Source organism: Tursiops truncatus, chromosome 7 (genome assembly GCF_011762595.2).
Source record: "Tursiops truncatus isolate mTurTru1 chromosome 7, mTurTru1.mat.Y, whole genome shotgun sequence".
Lineage (NCBI taxonomy): Eukaryota > Metazoa > Chordata > Mammalia > Artiodactyla > Delphinidae > Tursiops > Tursiops truncatus.
The window spans coordinates 2801309-2823589 of record NC_047040.1 but is presented as its reverse complement, the minus strand read 5'-3'; the positions used below and the strand labels follow the sequence as shown (position 1 = coordinate 2823589).

General features: G+C 63.3%; 2 protein-coding genes across 2 annotated transcripts in view; both read left to right on the top strand.

The window, feature by feature from the left end:
* The window catches only part of ESPNL (espin like), a 29379-nt gene extending 23747 nt beyond the window's left edge, over positions 1 to 5632 (top strand). The window contains exons 8-9 of the mRNA XM_073807038.1: positions 428 to 622; positions 2708 to 5632. Of these exons, the coding sequence (XP_073663139.1) occupies positions 428 to 622; positions 2708 to 4300 (1788 nt within the window). The 3' untranslated portion in view covers positions 4301 to 5632. The remainder of the gene's footprint in view (positions 1 to 427; positions 623 to 2707) is intronic.
* Positions 5633 to 9940: 4308 nt separating this feature from the next.
* KLHL30 (kelch like family member 30) lies at positions 9941 to 22005 on the top strand. Its single transcript, XM_033860363.2, has 8 exons — positions 9941 to 10032; positions 11846 to 12659; positions 13968 to 14103; positions 15970 to 16056; positions 16593 to 16748; positions 17907 to 18095; positions 18632 to 18777; positions 20149 to 22005. The coding sequence occupies exons 2-8, from the start codon at positions 11886 to 11888 to the stop codon at positions 20398 to 20400; spliced, it is 1740 nt and encodes a 579-aa protein (XP_033716254.1). The 5' UTR covers positions 9941 to 10032; positions 11846 to 11885; the 3' UTR covers positions 20401 to 22005.
* Positions 22006 to 22281: the final 276 nt, after the last annotated feature.

Sequence of the window (22281 nt, the reverse complement as noted above, 5' to 3'; positions counted from 1 at the left end):
GCTCTTTTTGAGTTTGGGAAGTGCTGCATCGTGCTGCCCCCTTGTAGAGTTACAGTGCACACAGCACATTAAAGGCTCTGACAAGTCCTGCAGTCCAGAATTGGCCACCAAACTTGTCTATGCAACTGTTCCCCAAACGAGTTTGCCCATCCACATGGCGTGCCCTGGGCAGTATCTCTGATTGCCTCTTTCAGGCAGCAAGCCTCCCAACACGTGCCTGGGTCCCACAGGGCACAGCGGGGTCCCTGCCCTCAGAAGACTCACACTTAGGCGGGGGGTGCTGTCAGTGGTCAGCTCCCCTGCCCTACCTGGTCAGCCTCCACCGCCCCTCCTCCCTCAGCTGCGCTTGCCCAGGGCGGTCCTCCCCTCCGCTCCCTCCCGGACCAGAGGCCCATAGGGGCCTTGAACGACCTGCCTGTCCACACAGGTGACGGAGACGGCAGCGGGGGGCGCCCCGGACAGCCTGGTCGCGCTGCAGCTGGATGGGCTGCCCGCGGGCGACCTCGACGGGCTGGTGCCCACGCGGGATGAGCGCGGCCGGCCCATCCCCGAGTGGAAGCGGCAGGTGATGGTGCGGAAGCTGCAGGCTCGCCTGGGCGCAGCTCCAGCGCCAGAGGTCCAGGTGGGGCCTGGCGGGGACGAGGGTGGGGGCGGGGCCTGAAAGGGGGCGGGGCCCGGCTTGGAGGGCAGGGCCGGATGGGGTGAGGGGCGTGGCGTTGTGGGAGGTGGGCGGGGCCCGGGTGGGACCAGAGCGTAGAGGGCGGAGGCGGGAGCAGGAGGCTTTGTACTGGCTGGTGGACGTGGAAGGTGGGGTCCCTGAGCACACAGCTCGAGTCCTGAGACCCGGAACGCCACTGCGTGTCCCTCTGTGGCCTCAGCTTCCTCTTCTGCCAGACCATGAAGCTGAACCAGATCAGAGGGCTGTGTCCCTTCACCTGTAACCCTTCATCTCTAATGATGTGGTCCCCACATGTTCTTGGATCTAACGATTGTATCCCGTGCCCACCGTGTGCCAAAGCTCTGTTCTCAGCAGTGAAAGAGACCAGCCCCGCCCCCTGGCGCTTTTATTCCAGCAGGGAAGGCAGGGTGACTGGGCAACTGCGCTGAGGGTGGTTCCAAGTGCTAAGGAGAGAAGCAAAGCAGTGAAAAGGGGAGGGGGCTCTTCTGCCCGGGTGGTCAGGGGCAGCCTCTCTGGGGAGTGGCCTTGAGCAGGGGCCAGAAGCAAGTGAGAGGGGAGCCCTATGGGAATGTGGGACAAGTGATTGGGAGCAGAGGGAACAGCAAGTGCAAAGGTCCTGAGGCACGGATGGGCTGGCCCAAGGGTGGGCAGAGGTGAGGTCGGAGAGGGGTCAGGCAGATATCACCTTGGCGGGAACCGTTGAGAATATGAGCAAGGAAGGGCTGTGATCTGACTTGGATTTCAACAGGCTCCCTCTGGCTACCATGTGGACCGTTGTTGTAGAGTCTTATCCTGGAGGGATACAATTTTGTCTGAATGATGTATTCTGCACCCTTGGTCTAGAGCTGCCTGTCAATACAATAATGCCAGCCATATGTGGCTATTTAAATGAATTAAAATGAAATAAAAATAACCCCCTGTCCCTCAGTTAGCTGCATTAGCCACATTTCACTTCCGTAGCCCTAGGTGGCTAATGGCCACGGCAGGTTTCGGCATGCCATCCCCTCATCTCAGAAGTGTTGGGTGGCGCTGGTCTAATGGCCCAGCCTGTCCTCGAAGTCCGCGATGGACACCCATGGGGTTGAGGGTGGAGCCAGGCAGGGGTGGGTGGGGCCTCCTGCCACAGCTGGGAAGCCCTTTGGAATCTGACCCTGGGGCAGGGCCAAGGGTATGCAGAAGAACTCCGGGAAACAGGAAGGACAGACTGAAGGGGAAAGGGATTGGCCCAGTCACAGCCTGGCCGTAGGCTGCGAGTTCCCGTGCCCGACCCTTGTGGGCCGGACACTGCCCAGGACAGCAGCTCCCCCCCACCCCTGCAGCACCTGCTCCCCTCCCCGGGCCTCCTGGGACAAGGAATCAGAACTTACTTGTGCAGAGTGCCACCTGGCACCAGACAATCCCGGGCCTCTTGGCAACCAGGTGGCAACTCAGTCCCCTCACCTGTGAAATGGGGCAGATGCAGGGCCTCCATCAGGGGTCTCGGAGAAGTAATCAGGTGGGCACAGAGCTGCACCCAGAGGGAGCCCAGCTCGGAGGCTCTCTGTGTCGGTCTCCCCCGCAAACTGTGAGCGCTGGGGGCACAGCTGTATCCTGGTGCCAGGGGAAGCCCCGAGGGGTGGTGTTTTGGGTGAAGTTGGCCACGTGCTGCAAGAACTGAGAGCAGAGCTGTTGAGGCCGCCCATCCTTAGGGCTGCCGTCCAACCGCAGAAGACTCTGCGGAGGGATTGGGGGGCTCTGAGGAGAGAGAGTCTTTGAAATCAACATTGAGGAGTTGAGGAGGACATGCGGGTGGCAGAGCAGAGGCACCCTTACCCCTTCTGAGGGGAAGACTGGGCCCTCCAGGGTGGGTGACTGCCCTGAGCCTCAGACTCGGGAACGGGGCTGGCCGCTCACCTCGTTCGCCCTCAGAGTCCAGGCAGTGGCCAGCGGGTGTCCAGGGGCTGGGCTGGGGTTCCCAGGGGAGCTTGTGTCCAGCAGGAACTCGCCATGTGGGCTGTGGCCCCACTGAGCTGCCCTCCCTGTGCCCAGGACGACGGCGGGAGTACGGGCGCCACAGAGCAGGCGGCCTGGCGGTACTCGCAGACTCACCAGGCCATCCTGGGCCCCTTCGGGGAGCTGCTGACCGAGGACGACCTGGTGTACCTGGAGAAGCAGATCGCAGACCTGCAGCTGCGGCGCCGCTGCCAGGAGTATGAGAGCGAGCTGGGCCGGCTGGCGGCCGAGCTGCAGGCCCTGCTGCCTGCGCCCCTGGTCAGCATCACTGTCAACAGCCACTTCCTGCCCCGCGCGCCCGGGCTGGAGGGCGAGGAGGGCCCCAGCCCCGAGGTCGAGCCCGAGGGCTCCGTGGGGGCTCCGCAGGCCACACCCGGCGCGCAGCCCCTGCCCTTCTGGTGCAGCCACGTCTCCCGGCTGGTGCGCAGCTTGTCGCTGCTGCTGAAGGGCGTGAACGGGCTGGTGCCAGGCGAGGAGCGGCCCCCACTGGAGGCCCCCAGGGAGGCCCCAGCCAGCCCTCCGAGGAGCGAGGCCCAGCGCGAGATCCAGGAGTGTGGGGTGTCGGTGCGGACACTTCGTGGCAACTTCGAGTCAGCCCCCGGCCGGCCCTGCACCCCGAGCCCCGGCCCCTGTGAGCTGGGGCCCCAGCCGGGGCCGTGCCTGAGAGGCTGCTGGCCCTCCCCCTTGCAGCCCCGCGGCGGCCCGATCGCAGGGGAGCCGGGGCCGGGGGACGCGGAGGAGGCCAGCGACTCGGGCATCAGCTGCGAGGAGGCCCCGTCGGAGGCGGGAGCCGTGCCTGGCCCCGACCTGGCCAGCCTCCGCAAGGAGCGCATCGTCATGCTCTTCCTCAGCCACTGGAAGAAGTCGGCCTACACGCCGGCCCTGAAGACGGTGGCCTGCAGGACCCTGGAGGCCCGGCGCGTGGAGCCGCGGCGGCGGGAGGCGGCCGGGGGCCCTCAGCTCCCCTCCCCGCCGTCCAGCGAGAGCCCGCGGCTGGGCCACCTGTGGCAGCAGCGCAGCATCATCGCCCACCTGCTGGGCAACTGGAAGTCCATCCTGGCCCACGTGCCCGCCCGGCAGCTGCGGCGGCTGAGCCGGCGGCCCCACGGCCCCCTGTCCCCCGAGCAGTTCCTGCCCCACGTGGACGGGGCGCCGGTGCCCTACGGCAGCCTCACGCTGGACCTCTTCATGCTGGGCTACTTCCAGCTCCTGGAGTGCGACCTGTCGGCTGAGGAGCGCAAGATGCGCCACCTGCTCTGCTTCGAGGTCTTCGAGCACCTGGGCGCCCACGGCTGGGAGGCCGCGCGTGCCTTCCACAAGGCCGTGACGGACGAGGTGGCTGCCGGCCGCCGTGCCTGGACCGACGGCTTCGAGGACATCAAAGCCCGCTTTTTCGGCTCCAGCCGCAGTCACCCCTGGGGCGCAGAGCCTGGCCGCAAGTCGGGCCTGACCCCGCTCCGGCCCCTGCCCCATGCCGGCCCCAGCGGCGGCCCCGGGCCCGCGGCACAGAGGCTGGTGTCCGGCCCCCAGCGGGGCAGCTTCAACAGCGAGGACATCTGTGGCTACATCGACCGGAGCTTCGCCTTCTGGAAGGAGAAAGAAGCTGAGATGTTCAGCTTCGGGGAGTGAGATGGGCTGGCAGCCTGCCTTCCTACCAACGGGGCTTCCGGTGTGGTTTTGGTCCTCTCCTCTTTTCCTTTCGCCCACCTGGTGGCCAGGTGAGCCTTGAGGGCAGGCCGGCAGATCCTCAGCGTGCTAGTTGCCACCCTCCAGGTCTGCCCCCTGGCGGGAATCAGCTTCAGAGCCCTTCTCACCGCTGGCCCGAAAGTCAGTCCCCCAGTCGGCCCCGAAGTTGGATGACTTGCCATCTCGGCCCACGCCCTTCTGCCCAGTCTTCCTTCAGGCACCTGTGATTCCAGCCCGGGTTTCCCCTTGGTCCTCCTTCCAGAGTCGCCTGGGTGTCCCTTCTCTCAGTGCTTCTGGTGCCGGTGGCTCTGGTCGCGTCCTGAGCCTCTGTCTGCCCTCCTTGGGTCCTGCCTTGGTTCCTTCTGGTGACCTTGGGCCATGCCCCTTCCCCTCTTCTGTCCCCTTTCCCCACCTGTGAAGTGGCAGAGGAGCTGGGGGTCGGAGAGAACGGGATTCGACGGGCAAGAGACCAGACTCCCGAATTCTCCGGGTCAGGGAGGGAAACCAAGGGGCTTTAGGGGAGAGGTGTCTTGCAGCCGTGCCGTGGCCCCAGCAGGCAGTGTGCTGGGGAGAGGTTTCAGGAATCTCCTACGGGCCGCCGCCTCCCTGCAGACAGACCCGTTGGGATAGGGGTCTCTTGTGGTGTTCCTACGTGCCTGCAGAGCTTGGACGGCTCAGACAAGATGTGGGATGGAACAGAGGGTCCTCCCAGCCAGCTGACTTGAGGCTGTCACAGGGAGGGATGATCAGGAAAATATAAAGTCGGAGCTGCCAGGGCCGGGCTCGGGGGCAGCGCTGGCAATGGCTCCATCTCCAGACCCTCCTGCAGGGTGGACACCTGACGTGAGTTTGCTAAATAAAGATCCATTCCTGGCCGGCCTTCCCACCTGTGCCCGTAGAGAGCGAGGGCCCCACCTGGTGGGCAAGACCCAGTCCTCAGCTCAGCTCGGCCGAAACAGCAGAGGCGGCATCCTTAGCCCCTCAGAGCCTCCACCTCCTCATCTGTAAAATGGGGGTATGGCACTGACCGCCCATTCCCAGCGTCCTGGCGAGGGTGGGCTGAGGTCCCGTATGAGGGGTCTCTGTCCTGGGGTGACAGGGACACCAGCCTGTGTCAGTATTTTAAGGAGCAGGTTCTAATGAGCAGGGCACCAACCCCAGGCAGCTGGGAGCATCCCGTACGCTGTTGCCGTCATGATGCCCTGGCGCTTAGACCCAAAACTCAATCTTTGGAGCTGGACAAGGGCTGGTCCACAGGGCGCTTCCGCTGCCCAGGCTGGCGGGGTGCAGGTCCAAGGGGGGTGGGGGGAGCCCGGGGGCCGGGGGTCAGAAGGTGCTGGGCGCTCCGATGTCTCTCTCCCTGTGGGCCTCCTGCAGGACACTTGTTCAGAGGAGGCCCGGAGCGGGGTGGGCGGCAGACACAGAGCGCAGTCCCAGAGGTCGCCTGCTGGCCAGAATGCTCAGGGGAACCCTGAGTGGGGGGCCAGCACGCCCAACTTAAGGCGTCCCTGCCTACTCACTATGGCCTTGGGCAAGTCCCTCCATGCCCTCACTTTCCCAGCTAAGAGGCTGGACCGAGGCCAGCTGGGAGCAGCCCACAGTATCCTGGGGTCCATGAGGACCTGGGCTCAAGGTGAGTGGCAGGCAGAGGTTGAGGCGGGGGGCTCAGACCCACGCTTGAGGCCTGGAAGGGAGGAGAGGACTTCTTTGCTTGGCAGTCACGGGGGACTCCCCAAATGCCTTTCTGCGGACACTCTGCTTCCTGGGGGGTCCTTCTTATAAAAACACGGTGTCCCAGGAGCAGCCCCGGGGATTCTGAGTCCCTTTGCCTGGGCTGGGCCTGATAAAGCTGGGTTTCTTTTTAAAGATATTCCAGGTGGTCCTGATGCTTAGCGACCTGGGAACCCCTGGCCCACTAGCAAGTCTCCTGTGGGAAGCAGGTGTCCCCTGGCCCTGGCAAGGCCACACATGCTGCTGTGAGGCCTGTTTGGTCCCTATAATCCTGCCGTCCAGTTGTCAAAAGCTCACTGAGGACCCCGGAGCCACTACCTAGGGATCCGGAGGCTGTGAGGTGACCAGACACAAAACAAGGTGCAAAAACAGGGGCTTCCAGAAGAGTCGGGAAAATACTGCAGAAAGGGAACCCCGTCTCTCTCCCCAGCTCATAAACATGTGCAGGACAAATATGAAGAAAAAGCTGTGTGGGAAAAATATGGGAATAGTGTAAGCTGTTCACATATCAATGCATAGATTTAGGCAAAGTCAAACTCTTTTTGAATGACTCTAAAGTTCTTTTGAAGCAAACCATGAACAAAGCCAGCTGTGGAGGCCAGCCTCCAAGAAGGCCTCCAGTAAGCCCACCTCCTGGAAGCACGTCTGCTGGAGTCCCTCCCACATTGTACCTCAGAATATGGCAGAAGCCACAGACAGCACCTCCAAGTAGGTTATGAAAGACTCCCATCTTGGTTGCTGTCCTATCTCTGGGGGAAGCTGGCCGCCATGTTCGGAGCAGCCCTGTGGGGAGGTCCGTGTGGGCCCCCACCCAAGGCCAGCCTTCAGACAACTGCAGTCCGGCCAGCCCCTTGGAGCCATCTAAGGACAGATCCTGAGGCAGAACGACCCACTAAAGTGGTCCCAGAACCATGAAACTGTGTGAGATAATAAATGTTCATTGTTTTAAGACACTAGACTTTGGGGTCATTTGTTATGCAGCAATAGCTAACTAATACAACAGACTAGAAGATTTTAAATAGAAGAGTAACGAAGGGGCTTACATTTCAAATATGATGACATCATAATTATAAAGCAATAGTCCATCAAACAAGGTGGTTCTGACCCCAGAATATGGTCACTCAGATCAACAGACCAGAAGAGAGAAAGCTGAGATATTTCGCACAGAAAACTTTGCCCTTGAGATAAAGGCACTGCAGCAAATCCGTGGGGGAAAGAAGGAATTATTAATAACAGTACAGAGAATGTTGGTAACTATTTGGGGGAAAAAATGTATGACCGAGGGGGTGGACGGGTCTGGTTGAGCAGGACCTCATGGCGTGAAGGCACCGGGCCAAGTGTAGGGGACAGTTTTACCTCCTGATGGAGAAAGGGCCTCCGTCACCCAAGGTGACGACCCTCTTGTCCACACGTCGATGTAAACCTTGGGGATCTCACTCTCCAAATCTGTTCTGGGGGAGTAATCACAGAGGCGACACCGCACTAGTTATCACAGTCCAAAACAGCACGCAACTCACACGTCCCTTAATAGGAGTGACTGGGTGTCACTTCCACCTTCTTAAAGTGTGATATGTTCCCTTTATGATGAAATTAAAAATCGTATTTTCTTTTTATTTTTTTTGATGCGGACCATTTTTTAAAGTCTTTATTGAATTTGTTACAATATCGCTTCTCTTCTATGTTTTGGTTTTTGTTTTGTTTTTTTGGCCACGAGGCATATGGGATCTTAGCTCCCCGACCAGGGATCGAACCCACACCCCCTGCCTTGGAAGGCGAAATCTTAACCACTGGACCTCCAGGGAAGTCCCCAAAATCATATTTTCAAAGACTAATCACATCAGAAATGCTCACGATAGAATATTGTGATAAAACAGGGCACACACTGCAGTCATTCTAACGCCAGTGTGTTCATGGGGATTTCCTTCTACCAGTTTTCTTCTTTATACTTTCCTGTGTTTTCTAAATTTCCCACAATGAACATGTGTTATTTTTATAATCATAAAAACAAACAAGCAGCGTATTTTTAAAAACTGCGCCACTCGGTAGCAATCTGATGATGAGGATATGTTGAGTCCCTGGTTTCGAGTTTCCCAAACTGACCTGTCATCCGAGGCGTTGGGTCCCCGAAGGGCCTCCTTTCTTGGCACACGAGGGGAGGCGTCTGCCTGTGAAGTGGCCTGTCATCAGAATCCCCTGTCCTCATTTCCTCCAGCCTGAGCCAGGAATGCCTTAACCCTCCGCGTTCTGCCTGCAAACACAGTGGGGCTGGGAGGCGAGACCAATAACTCTGTTCCCCCTCCAGCGCCTTCCCCAGGATGGCCCTGGACACAAAGAGAGGTGGAGACATCCATGAGGCCCCTGGGCATGAGGCTGATGCCTGAGGCTACGGGGAAAGTCCTGGGACTCTCTGGGGGCAGGGGGCAGGGCCTTGGGCTGGGCTGGGCTATGACTGGACTGGCCTGAACTGGGATATGACTGGGCTGGGCTGGGCTGGGCTGGGGAGGGAAGCACGGATTCAGGAAACCTGTGAGTGAGCAAAGTATGGAAGAATCTTGTGAATGTATAATTAACTAGGCAATCACTGCAGTATGTGTGTAACGACGGGGTCCTCATGTCATGAGAGCAGAGACCGTGGTGCCCAGCTCACAACCAGCGCCCCAGCAGGAAGCAGAGCCCTCTGTCTCGGACGCGAGGTGTCATGACACCCAGATACCCTTGGGAAATTACCAAATCTTGCCAGGAGTGAGACTGTCACCCTGGGACCCCCGGGCCTCTCTGCACCATAAGAGCATCAGGCCAGTCCCTAGTGGGTGTCAGGAGGCCTGTCAGCCTCGGCCCTACCTGACTCTTCCACGTTGCAACATGCCTAGAAAGTGGTTGCATCGGTAAGGCCCACGCGGGGACAGGATGGAGGGGCTGACAGGTAGAGGCCCCACCTGGCCTCACCAGGCTGCAGGCTTCTCTCCTGTGTACCTGCAGGCCCTGGGCCGGGAAGCTTTCCTCTGACCGCTGGCATGAGAGACACCCTCGCAGCTCCTTGGGCTCAAGCCCAGACTCAGTCAGGGCCTGCGGCTCCAGAGCCCCAGCGAGACCCAGACGGCAGGGACTCCCCACTCCGAGGAGGCTGTGAGCCGCCGCTGCTGTATTTGTAGATGATCCCATTTCTTGGCCATCTTTGATGCTCACGACTGATGAAGACAGCAGGGCAGGGAGGCCAAGGCCACAATACGAGGGGACAGATCTTTGGGATCCCACGACCCTGTTACCAGCCTGGCGGGCACCTCTCTGGGCCCCTCCTTTACCACCGAGACTCCTCGCCACCAGGGACCCCAGGTTTTGAAAGTCTTTGCTGAGCAACCCAGATTTCTTCATGATGATAACTTTTCCCCGCTTGACGGAGAATAAGAGGCCATGTGGGCACCTGTCGATAACCACAGGGAAGCTGGTACCTGCTGGGCGCTCAGGACACCCAGGCCCTGCACTGGGGGCTCCGTGTGGCTCCTGAGTCCCCAGCTCAGGCTTCACCTGAGGGGGACCCTCTTGCAGATGAAGAAACAGAAGTGGGGGGAGCCGTGCCCACCCCCCGCCGTCAGCCGAACACCACTGGGAGGGGGTAAGCCCAGACTCGCCCCTGCCCCGCGGTGCCTCCTGCCACCTGTCCTGTCTCAGGGGGTCACAGGAGGCTCCAGGCCAGTGTGGGCTTTCAGGGAGGACAGCCAGGGAAGAGCTGTCACCTCTCTCCTTCCCCCACTGGCCACCCTCCCTCCCTCCCTCCCTCCCCACACTGACAGAGGCTAAAAATACCCTTCTGTCCCCACGTGGCCGCCCCGCCCAGCCCAGCCCAGCCCAGTCATATCCCAGCAGGCCCTCCATATCCCTTGGCCGCTGGGCAGTCCTGCTCTCCAGCCTGAGTTCTGAGACAAGGTCCAGGTGCTGACTGAGAGGTAGGGTCTGGGGGGCAGATGGGAAGGCAAGGTGAGGACCAGGGCTGGGACCAGAGGGGAGGGTGGGTTCTAGTGGGACAGCTCAGTGGGCTTGGAGATCACAGCGCTGGGTGCTTTGGAGAGACCCTGCATGCTGGCTAGGCCAGGCCCCTCAGCGTGGGGTAGGGGCTCAGGTCCTGGCTGGGGAAGAGGGCGAGGGTGGGCCGGGGGAGGCTGGACCACACCTCTGACTGCAGCCGGGGCCACAGCAGCCAGCCCCTGGCCAGAGCTGGGTTAAGGCCCTTTGGTGGCCCACCCACTCTGCCCTCCTCTCTCCTGGCCTGGCAGGCACTGGGTGGAGGCTCTGAGACCCCCTGGAAGCGCCCGCCCCCCTGCTGGAACTGCGGGGCAGCAGGTGTCAGCAGACGACCTGAGGCCCCACGAGAAGGTGCTGGGCACCCTGGCCCGCTGGTCCCCAGGGCTGCAATGCCCGGAGAACGGGGCCACAGCAATGAGGGGAATGCGAGGCCTGGGGGTGGCAGCTGCCTGACTGATCTTCTGCGCTCCCCTGGGAGGGAAGGGCCGCCTTCATCCTGGCCAGAGAGACCACTGGGTCAGGCAGGATGGACACGGACCGGGGCTCCCTACCAGTCCTGTCTGGGCAGAGCCCAGGCAGGTCCTTGGGCCCCTAGGTGGGTTCCTTGGGTGCTTCCCTGCTCAACTCCCACCAACGGCACCCCCGCCCGGGGCACCCGTGGTGCACGGTTCTCCCCGGGGCTTTGTCACTTTCATGGCTCTTGGTTGACCCAGCATTTTGCACTGGCCTTCGCTCTGATGGGTCCGAAGCTGCCCCCTGGCAGACAGACAGCTTTTTTGCTGTGTGGTACCTCAGGGTGAGATCACCTGTGCAAAACCTTTGTTTCTCTGGGGCAGTTTTCTTAGGGCAAAAATACCCGAAGATCATAAAGAAATATGCACATCATTAAATAAGCCCAGAAAAGGATCTGCTGAATCAGGCAATGTGAACGGCGGCCGCCCCCCAGAAAGTTTCCTTTGCCTGCTTCTCTTTACCAACTTACGCCCAGCGACGTGTAACCTGGGGGTTCAGGGCCCAGGCCCCCGAGCCCGGTTCGCCATGTCTGAGCTGTGTGGTCTTGGACAAGCGACCTAAGCCTTTTTTGCCTCTGTCTCCCCACTTGTCAAAGGGACTCAAACAGCACCCAGCTCTCGGGGTGGCCGCGAGGGCTGAGTGATGAGTATTTGTGCAAAGCTCAGGATGGGCCTGGCACGTGGGGGGCACCGTGACAGCACAAGCTGCCGTGGGGACGTGACCCCTCGGCCCCTTTCACCGCCAGCCTCTTAATCAGCACATGAGGAAGCTGGGATCAGAGAGGGACGTGGCTCACCCAAGGTCACCCAGCAAGGTCATGCCCAGTGAGGACCTATGGGGCAGAAACTATTCAAATGCTGATGCTCTCCCCAGCAAGGTGGGATCTGGGAGCTGAGGAGGCCACTTGGGGGGTTGGGGGTCCACAGGGATCCCCACGCTCCAGGAGGAGGTATGGAGGGGGGCTGAGGCTTGGTTCCCTTGCTGGCCTGTCCTGCCCTGATCACTTGACCACGACTAGGTCTCCCGCCCGCTCTGAGCCTCAGCCTCCACACTGTAACCTGGGAAAGACACTGCCTGCCTTGCAGAGCTATGGGGACGGCTTAGGTGAGAGGCTGGGCGAAGCGCTTCACACACAGTTGATGCTCAGACCGATGGTCGGATGGATGGGTGACTCGGGCTGAGGAGACCGTCCCCGTGGCCGACCATGCTGGCTCCTCTCCCTAGGAGCCCGTGGGGACGCCCGTGAGTAGGTGGCCGCGCAGTCATGGTGTGGAACGTGGACGACCTGGACTTCCACCTGCCCTCGCACGCCCAGGACATGCTGGATGGCCTGCGGCAGCTGCGCTTCCAGCCCAAGCTGGCGGACGTCACGCTGCTGGTGGGTGGCCGGGAGCTGCCCTGCCACCGGGGGCTCCTGGCGCTGAGCAGCCCCTACTTCCACGCCATGTTCGCGGGCGACTTCGCCGAGAGCTTCTCGGCGCGCGTGGAGCTGAGGGACATGGAGCCGGCCGTGGTGGCACAGCTGGTGGACTTTGTGTACACGGGCCGGCTGACCATCACCCAGGGCAACGTGGAGGCACTGACCCGCACGGCCGCGCGCCTCCACTTCCCCGCCGTGCAGAAGGTCTGCGGCCGCTACCTGCAGCAGCAGCTGGATGCCACCAACTGCCTCGGCATCTGTGAGTTTGGGGAGCAGCAGGGGTTGCTGGGCGTGGCTGCCAAGGCCTGGGCCTTCCTGAGGGAGAACTTTGAGGCCGTGGCACAGGAGGATGAGTTTCTGCAGCTGTCCCAAGAGCGGCTGGCCACTTGTCTGGCCGGCGACCTGCTGCAGGTGCAGCCGGAGCAGAGCCGGCTGGAGGCCCTGCTGCGCTGGGTGCGCCACGACCCCCAGGCCCGGGCCACCCACCTGCCCGAGCTGCTCGGCCTGGTGCACCTGGACGCCGTGCCCCGGCCCCGCGTGCAGCAGCTGCTGGCCACGGAGCCGCTGATCCGGGAGTCGGAGGCCTGTCGGGAGGCCCTGTCCCAGGGCCACGAGGGGGTGAGTGACGGGTGGGGAGCGGGGAGAGGCGCTCCAGAGACCCCACCGGCATGGGGACTGACAGTATGATGGGGGTGTCCCCAACCTTGCAACTCTGCCTCCCTTGGGCCGGTTACCTGTGAGGGGGTCGCAGTTCATCCCCAAGTACAGGTTGTGCCCCTGGGTGTGCCATACCCTGGACGTGAGGGGAGGGGGACCCCAGAAGTGCTCATTCCCAACCCCTGTCTTGAAGGAGCCCACAGCTTGGTGGGGACAAACCTGGAAACACACCTAAGGCAGCATGAGAAAGGCCAGCGCTGGACTGTGGGCATCCTCAGAGGGTCAGGCAGTCACGGAGAGCTCTCCGGAGGAGGCAGCATCTGAGCTGGGCTTTAGAGGAAGGATAGGAGCTTGGCAAGGGGGACAATAGTACAGGAAGACGGCACAGCTTGTGCCCAGGCAAGGAGCACGGACAGGCGTGGCAGCCGGCCACCACCTGCCCCTTAGGAAGCTGCTCCAGCGTTTATCGGGTGCCATTTCCTATCTGTGCTGGAGGTGGGCCCGGTGGGTGGACAGGTCCTAATGAAGCGACGGGCCAGGGGAGCCGAAGTCTGTCCGCTGCCAGGCAGCCTTGCTCGGAAGGGCTTCTTAGGAGCCATGTCAGGGGACAAAGACGTGGCTCAGGCCGGTGGCGGGGTGTGTGGTGGCAAATACTAACCGCTCCCCCGCCAGGCCCTGCCAGGCCCCGCCAGGCACAGAGGGTGGCCTCGCGCTGGAGCCAGCTAGGAGCCCCGCTCACTAGGTGGTCACCCGGTGACGGTGGGTGGTGGGAGGGCGGGTCTGAGAGGCAGTGGGACCCCGCAATCCTGGGAGCTCTGGGCGGTGGCTCCTTACCCACCCAGGTAGGAACATCCCAGCATTTCCTGCTGGGCCATCCCAGCGCGACCTGCCACAGGCTGGCTCGGGGAGCTGGGCTCCTGGTGGGGCGGGGAGCTTAGGTGGGGAGCTGGGGAAACGTACGGGCCTTGGCCGCTCGAAGCGAGCAGGTCTCACGCGCAAGCACACCAGGACCTGATGCCCCCGCCTTTCCCGGCCCTGAGCGCTTCTTACCGTCGCCAGCATGGCGTGTGGACGTGTGTGTGTGAGTGTGCACCCACGCACAAGCACACCCGGGCACGCACGCGCTGCAGCTCGCCCCGTCCTGTCACAGGGCCACGCGGAGGGCCCACGGCTGCCCCCAAACGCCCCAGCCACCCCCTGCCGCAGAAGCCACCTTAGCGGCCCGCCGGCACCCGGGCGCCTCTGACCCCAGCCCTCCCGGCCCCACAGGCGCTGCTGAGCCTCCCGCGGGAGCTGGAGGAGGTTCTGGTGGTGGTTGGCGGGCGGGCGCTGGAGGAAGAGGAGGAGGACACCGAGCAGCTGGCTCCTCGCCCCGGGAACTTCGCCTTCTACGACCCCAAGGCCAGTGAGTGACCGTCCGGCGCCCAGGGCACGGGCACTGCTGTCCCCGCACCGCGACACAGGCTGCACAGAGAGCGGGGCACCCACCGGCCGCGCAGGGGCGGGATGGGGGGCTGCAGAGGAAACCGGGGCCCCCACAAGGGAGGGGGGCTGACCGTGGGGGGCGCTGCGGCCCCCTCTCCCTCCAGCCACAGCCCTAACTTTGGGCCCCGGGGCCTTGGGTAAAGGGTCCTACCGCCCAGACGGCACAGCGTGGGAAGGTGGCCGCTGGCCGGAGTGGGAGGGCGGCCTGACCGCTGCTTCCTCTTGGCACCCCTGCCCTGTGCGCCCAGTGGAACCAGGTCCCAGGGGGAGGACAGAGGGCCGGGGGTGCAGGCAGCCTGGGGAGTGAGAGCTCTGGGTCGGCCCAGTGGGGCTCTGATTCTGGCCTTTGAGTGGGTCTCTCCACCTCCTTGAGCCTCGGTTTCCTCATCTGTGAGATGGCCTTTGTAACAGGGAGCCAATGGGAAGAGGGGCCAGGCCTGCCGTCTGGATGGGGCCTCTCCTGACCGCAAGAAAGCAGGGTTGAGAGGGCAGCAGGACAGTGGAGGGGCCACACTGGCCCCAGGAAGCTCTTTGGAAAGCACTGCGGAGCTGGCCGCTGTCCTGGGCCGCACGGCAGGTGGCCACCACCCCCATGGCGTCAGCGGCTGGCGGGCTCCAGGAAGTCCGAGGCCGGCTGTCCCAAGTCAGGGCCTGACGAGAAGGGATTTGGGGGCTGACGTCAGGAGCTGAGCCCAGGAGCAGCTGTCCCTCAGACCCCGAGGGGAGGGGGCCGGGGGGCACTGGCAGGCAAAGGTCTGGTGACCGCTGGGCAGTCCCCACCCTGGGGTGACACAGACATGAGTCAGAGGGACACGCAGTCCCTGCCCAGCAGCCTGGCACCCGGCGAAGCCTGGGGTTTCACATGTCCTGAAAACTGTCGTAAACAGTAAACGAAGTCCTCCCAGGGACGTCCCCGAGGCCCAGGTCTCTCCCACAGCCTCCCACAAGCACCCAAAATGTGTCCATTATAGGACTTAACCACTCCCACACTTGTTGCCTCATTTTGGTTTTTTCAAAGCACCTTCTCATCTCTTGCTTCAGTTTACCTCATGTAGCTTCGTGAAGGCAGGTCCAGCGCCGGGGCATTACCCCATCCCTCACATTGGGGACGCTGTACCTTTAACAGCAGATGCTGTCTGACAGACGAGTCTCCTGTAGTCCCCACGCCCCCAGAGATGGGAATTAGCCCCATTGTACAGATGAGGAAACCGAGGCTGGGGCTTATTCAAGGCCGCACTGCCGGTGCAGAAGAGCTGGGGTCTGGACCCACTCTGCCCGCTACATGGCCGAGTCTGATCCCCTCCACGCTGCCCGTGGGCGCGGAAGGTGCTCAGGATGAATGAACGGATGAGAAACGAGTGAACGAATGAGGCTGGTGTCATAACCCCCCTGTGGCTAGTGAGCAGGCCCCTTAACCCATTCCCCCATCGGACTGAGGTGGGACCTGACTCAGGCCCAAGAGGGCCATCGGGGGTCAGTGGGATCTGCTGCAGTGCCGGGGTGAGACCTGGCCTCTGGAGCCTGGACCGCTTCTCGGCACACCCTGGGTGCAGTCAGGTGTCCAGTCTGGGTGCCAGGCTCTGAGGGCGGCGTGGGGCACCGGGGGTCGCCCCCGGGGCCACCTCGAGCCTCACCCCACCGGGTGTCCTCCCCCACCTCTGCCCTCAGCTGAGTCCCGCCCCTTGGCCCTCCCCACCGGTGAGGGGACATTTCTGCACCTCTAGAGCGGGGAGGAGAGGCCCCCGCAGTGAGCCCAGCCACCCTGACCCCTCAATCTTCTTGCCAGAGAGGTGGATGGCGCTCCCAGACTTCCCTGACTACCACAAGTGGGGCTTCTCTCTGGCGGCGCTGAACAACGATGTCTACGTGACAGGTGGGCAGGCGGGCGCTCCCCGCCTTGAGCCAGGCTCCCAGCAGCTTAATCCACAGAGCAGATCTGACCCCTGAACGTAATGGTCGTGAGAACAAACCCTCGCCCTGCACTCAGTGGGATACCTGCCCGTTTAGTCAAGGCTCTTCCAGACCTTTCCATCTTGTGAAAGCAAGGACATTTACAGTCCACACGAGGGTGCAGGGAACCATTCTGTGTTCTGTCCTACAGCCGGGGCCTCCCCAGAAGGAGCTGTGTGATGGAGGGTGCCGGGGTCAGTCTTCTGTTTTATGTCTTAGAAGTTGGGGGTCCTTGTAAGGTCTGATTGAGAAGAAAGCTCCCACTGGTGGAGGTTTGAAACCACTGATCATGTTCCGCTTGTTTCTGGGGTGTCCAAGTCACACGGCGAGACTGCGCCACCACGGCCACCCCCCCGCCCAGTGTCCAGCAGGACGGAGGCCTGGAGTGGGGGGAAGGGGGCGGGGCCCTGGAGAGCCCAGGCTGGCGGGCGCCCGAGTGGACAGAGCCTCTCCCGGCAGGGGGCTCTCGGGGAACCAAGACGGACACCTGGTCCACGACGCAGGCCTGGTGCTTCCCGCTGAGGGAGGCAGCCTGGAGGCCCGTGGCGCCCATGCTGAAGGCCCGCACCAACCACGCCAGCGCGGCGCTCAACGGGGAGATCTACGCCATTGGCGGTGAGGCCCCTCCCCTCGCCTCCTGCCTCCTTCCGGCCCCTCCTCGCCCTCTAACGCCTGGCAGCCTCTCGCCCCCACACCTGGGCCACCTGCTCCCTGGGCATCCGGGGTGAGGCTCAGACGCGAGCCTCGGTAGCCGGCCCCAGGGTGATTCAATGCTCTCCAGGGACGCAAGAACAGGACAACGAGTCAGTCCCCGAAAGGGACCCATGAGGAGCTGGGGCCTCGAGCTGCCAGCAGGGACGACCACTCCCATCCCAGAAACTTGGGCTCAGGCCTCAGCTTGGGGCCACCTCCTTGGTGACGTCCCTGGGGTGAGGGGACCCACCGTGCCTCCTTTTGCTGTCACCTTTGCCCACACCACGCCCTCAGCCTGAGCCCACGGCCCACCTTATCCCCCTTACACCCCAGAGCTGCTGCAAGGAGACGCTAACGGTTAGATAAGTATTGAGACATGAGATGCGTGTGGGAGTTTCCCAAGGCCTCTGGAGGTGACAAGCTGGCCCTGAGGCCGTCCTAGGTGCCCCACCTGTCCTGGCCGGCCCCCTTGCCCTCAGTGGCTGCCGTATCCCTGACCCAAGGGTAGAGGGCACGCGTAGGGCCCAGGGCAGCTCAGGGTCCCCAGGCTCTCAGAGCCCAAGGTGGGCTCCAGGGAGAGCAGGAAGCCCTCCCACCCACGGCTGGTCTATGTCACTGTCACATCCAGAGCGGAGGTGCTGCCCAGAGCTCCATCCACTGACCTCCTCTCTCCCACGGAAGGACCCCACCACGTGAGGGGTCAGGGGGCGGTGGCCTCCTGGGGGCCCCGCGGGCACCTCTCCAAGCGCCCTGGGCTCTGAAATGTTCAGAGAGGCTGGGCTTCACCGTGAGGCCCCATTGCCCACTCTGGAGTCGGGCGGTCCTGGGTCCAGGTGCCCACCCTCATGCCACTGCTTGGAGGTGAGGCCTTGGGCAGACACCCTCACCTCTCCGAGCCCCAGCTTCTCTCTCTGTAAAATGAGGATAAGTCCCCTGCCTCTCAAGGCCGTGCCCTTCCCCTCCTGGGGCGCCCGGAGTGGTCCCTGCGGCCTCTACAGGGCCCCAGACCCTGCATCTCTGGGAGCCTTCGCTCATCCTAGCCCCCTGCAGCCCTGACGCCTCCACGCCTTGCCCCTGCAGGCACCGCTCTGGATGCTGTAGAGGTGGAGAGCTACGACCCCTACACGGACACCTGGACGCCCGTCAGCCCCGCCCTCAAGTACGTCAGCAACTTCTCGGCGGCCGGCTGCCAGGGCAGGCTCTACCTGGTGGGCTCCAGCGCCTGCAAGTACAACGCCCTGGCTCTGCAGTGCTACAATCCCGTCACAGGTCGGGGAGAGGGGGCATGGGGCACGGGGAGGGGCCGGGGCCGGGGCCGGGCCACCAGTCCCTCCCAGTGTGGCCGAGGGGTAGGTGGGACCCGGGGGCAGGGCACAGGTGGGATCCCACCTCAGTGAGCGGGAGGGTGGAGGCCCCAGGTGTAGGTGAGGTCGAGGGGGGCAGGGCGCCGGCCGCCACAGCCCCATCAGCAGCGGATGGGACAGTCGAGGAAGGCAGGGGACCAAGGGGGCAGGGGACAAAGGGGGTCACCAGCTCAGAGCCACAGCTCCATCCCAGCCTGGAGGTATAGGGGGCTGGGGGCAGAGTGCCCAGGGCGGGGGACAGGGAAGCCCAGCCCTGGGACTGAAAGCTGTCTGGCTGCTGCCTCTGCCTGGAACTGGTCTCCTGGGGACGAGCAGTGGCCCGGACCCCAAGGCACAGTGGGCGCCAGTGTGGGCTCTAGACTCTGTGCCAGGCTTTGGGCCCCCTCGGGAGCCCTGGCCGCACGGCCGCCTGGTGACGCGGGCTGGGGCGTGTCCCCGCAGACGCGTGGAGCGTGGTCGCCTCGCCCTTCCTCCCCAAGTACTTGTCCTCGCCGCGCTGCACCGCGCTGCACGGGGCGCTCTACCTGGTGGGGGACAATACCAAGAAGGTCTACGTGTACGACCCCGGGGCCAACCTGTGGCAGAAGGTGAGCCAGCCTCACTTCCCAGGGCGACCCCCACCTGGACCCCTGACCCTGCAGAGAGCAGGCCTGGGGACGGTGGGGTCTGGGGGTGTCGCCACCGAGGGAGGTGGGGACAGTGAATGGAGACACGAGAGCCCAGAGCCCGCCTGAGGATGAGCGCGCCGAGAACCTCAGGCTGCTGGTCGTGGAGGGTGCTCCGTCCCCAGCACACAGCGCCTGTCCTCCTCAGGGGGCAAAACCGGGCTCAGTACTCAGGGACCTGTGGACTCAGAGACAGCGCTTCCTTCTTGGTGTAGGCCGGGCCCGAGGGGGAGTGAGTCTCCCGGCCCTGGGGGTGGTCAAGCCAGGGAGGGGATTCCTGAGCTGTGGGGGCGGGGAGCAGCCATTCCTAGGCACCCCGTTCACCCCACCCCCATTGCCGCTACTCCCTCCCTCCTCCATCAGGCCCAGGGGAGGGCGTGGTGGGTGGACCCCTGGGGGCAACGGAGCCCTGGCCTTTCCCCCTGTTTCTTCCCGAGAAGGGGGAGGGACAGTGCCCGGAGCCCGTGGTGGCCTCGGCACTAGCTGGGCCAGCAGGGCAGCAGTAAGGCCTCTGTGATCCTGCTGACCGCAGCTGGCCCCTGGCGTCAGCGCTCAGCTGACCGGAGGCCCCCATTACAGCGGCAGAACAGGTGCAGGGAGGACCTGCCAGGCTGCCGCTTTCTTCCTGGGTCCCGTCGGCCGGGCCCGTCCCAGCCCACAGCGTGGTTCTGGGCTGGGTCCCAGCTGTGCGGGGCTCCACTTGGTCCTCCCCAGGCCTGGGGGGTGCCGCCCAAGACCTCTCTCTTCCTGCCCTCCCAGGCTCTTCCAGAAGGGCCCACATCTTTAGCCCTCACCCCGCAGCCCCCATCCAGGGCACCCCTAGGCTACGGGCCAAGGCAAGGGGTGCAGGGGCAGAGCGATGGGTCTCATGGGGCACCAGTCAGGGCTGAGGCCACATCTGTTCCCTCCGAGAGAGAACCGCCGAGAACCAGAAGCGCAGCCCAGCCCTCACCCTGGGAGGGAGCCCTGGGGTCAGCCCTCCACATCTCCCACCCGCTTTGACTCCCCAGCTTCAGATGTGAGCAAATTCAGGCCTAAGAGAGAAAGAGGGGGCCGGAAACATCATCCTGGGAGACGTAGGGTGGAGAGGGGACCAGTGGGGTCTCTCCACTGAAGGGAGAGTCTGAGGGGTCCTGGAGGGGCAGCCGGGGTGAGGTCCCAGGCAGCAGGTGTGCTGGTACCCTGGATGGGGTGCGGGCCGTCCTCTCTGCATGTCCCCCCGTCCCACCCCGAGGGCACCGTCACCACCACCCTCCAGTCGCCCACTGGACGCTGACCGAGGACTGTCCACAGGTGCAGTCCCTGCACAGCCTGCATGAGAACGGGGCGCTGGTGTCGCTGGGGGATGAGCTGTACGTGACGGGCGGCCGCTGGCAGGGCATGGACGGCGACTACCACGTGGAGATGGAGGCCTACGACCCCCGGCGCGACGCCTGGACCCGCCACGGCGCCCTGCCCCGCCTCTGGCTCTACCATGGGGCCTCCGCCGTCTTCCTGGATGTCTCCAAGTGGACCCAGCCCTTCGGGCCCACCCAGGAGCCCTAAGCCGCCCCTCGGCGGGCCTGGAGCAGGCCTGCTGAGCTCCCGCCCCGGGGGACGGCCCCCTTTCACTGTGGCTTGTGAACCAAAGTGTCGCCGTCCCCTCCAGGGCTTGGGCTGGGTTCGGGCCACCAGGGGACGTCAGAGGACACAGCCTTGGTCTCCGCAGCCACCACGCCAAACTCTGAGCTGACCCGCGGGAAGGGCTGGGCCTCTGGAAGCCTGTATGGATGGGAGAAGCAGCTCTACTGCCTGTGGGGTGTCTGAGACCTCAGAGGAAGGAGCCCAGGGCCGGGGGAGCCTTGAGAGAACTCCCGTGCTCTCTGAATACTGGCCGCTCCTGGCTGTGTGTCCCACTGGTGGCTTTTGGAGGACCTGCACAGGTGAGGGTGACACGGAGGCCCAGGAAGCTGAGGCTGTTGCAGAGGGCGGGCAGCACAGAGCAAAGGGCCTGAGGTGGGGTCAGCGCCCAGCCCTGGGGGGCCTGCTTCTGCCTGTCCCACAGCTGTGTGACCACGGCCGGCAACCGACCCTCTCTGGGCCTCGGGCACATGGGGCTGCCTCGGGTGGGCTGCCTGCTCTCCCTGCCCCCAGCCTTACGTTGGCACCTTGTTTCCAAAGACTGTTTCTGGGGACAAAGGAGACCCAGCCTTTTCTGTGTCAGCCCCAGGAGGGCAGCACTCAGAGGCTCTGAGGGAAGGTGGTGGGGCGTGGCAGGAGGAGAAGGGTCCTCCCACCCGCTTGGGCGCTGGGGGCAGAGGGGGCAGTAGGGCTTCCCAGGGAGGCGAGCAGCGAGAGCCAGGACCCCCCCTGTTTCTTGGGGAGATTTGCTTCTAAACAAAGGCTCTTCATCAAAATGAAGGTCCCCAGACGGGGGCCCACAGGGGCGGGGGTCCTGCAGGGACTTCGGGGGATGGCCCTTGGGCGCTTTGGTGGTTTGCGCCCAGGCGGCCTCCTGAGTGAGGAAGACCAGCATTTGGGGTGACTCGGGTGGCTCGCGCCTGCCCAGAGCCCCCCGACTTGGACTGGGTCCCCTCGCGGGGCTGGCTCGGCCGCCCTGCTCCTTCCACCTCATCCTGAACAAGGCCAAGTTTGTAGCCAAGGGGATGATGAAGGACTCCCACTGGGTGCTCCGTGGGCCAGCCCCTTTGACACAGGCTCTGTCAGGGGACACAGGGCTCCAGATGGGGAGCTCTGGGTCCAGCCTGGCACCGAGCAGCTGAGGCCTCGGGTACCTCCCACCCCCTCAGGACCCGGGTTTCCTCTCCAGGACCAGCCCACAAGCTCCTCTGTGAAGGCATCAGGGACCCAAGGGACCCTTGACATCCCTGGTCCTGAGGAAGGAGCCCCTGGTCCCTCCAGCTTCTATGGATCCAGATCCACTTTGCTCCCAGACCTGAGCCCTCACAGCCATGTCTTACGGGAGAATTCAGTTGGCCCCAGGGCCCAGACAGAGCGGGGCCTGCTGAGTGTCTGCTCTCTGCACCTGAGGACACGTGGTGGGCTGGTGGCCTGGGCGAAAATGAGGATGAAGGTTTCTGGGATCCTTGAATCTTTCCTTAAGAAAATCTTCTGAATTTTCAATCCAGACAGTGATTGAAAGTGCTGTTTCAAAACAAAAACTGAACGTGTCAAAGTGGACTTATTTTGATGACAAATGGGTAGTTGAAAAGGTGGTGTTCTAGGAGAAGACCTGCTTTCTGCCCCACTTGCCCCCACGGCACTGGGGGGCAGTACTTGGGGTGGGGGAGCATAGCCCACCCCAGGGCCTTGTCCTCAACTTTGGGGCGCCAAACCGCCCTTCGTCTGATCAGCAGAGCTGGAATCGAGCCCCTCCAGTTGAGTGATGGAGAATACTTTAATGAGGAGCTATTTCCGAGGTGCGGG

Excerpts from the sequence above, each read along its gene's own strand:
- KLHL30 (XM_033860363.2), top strand. The coding sequence starts at position 11,886 with ATGGTGTGGAACGTGGACGACCTGGACTTCCACCTGCCCTCGCACGCC. Across the intron at positions 12,660-13,967 it reads TGTCCCAGGGCCACGAGGGG|GCGCTGCTGAGCCTCCCGCG; the intron begins GTGAGTGACGGG and ends CCGGCCCCACAG. Across the intron at positions 14,104-15,969 it reads CTTCTACGACCCCAAGGCCA|AGAGGTGGATGGCGCTCCCA; the intron begins GTGAGTGACCGT and ends TCTTCTTGCCAG.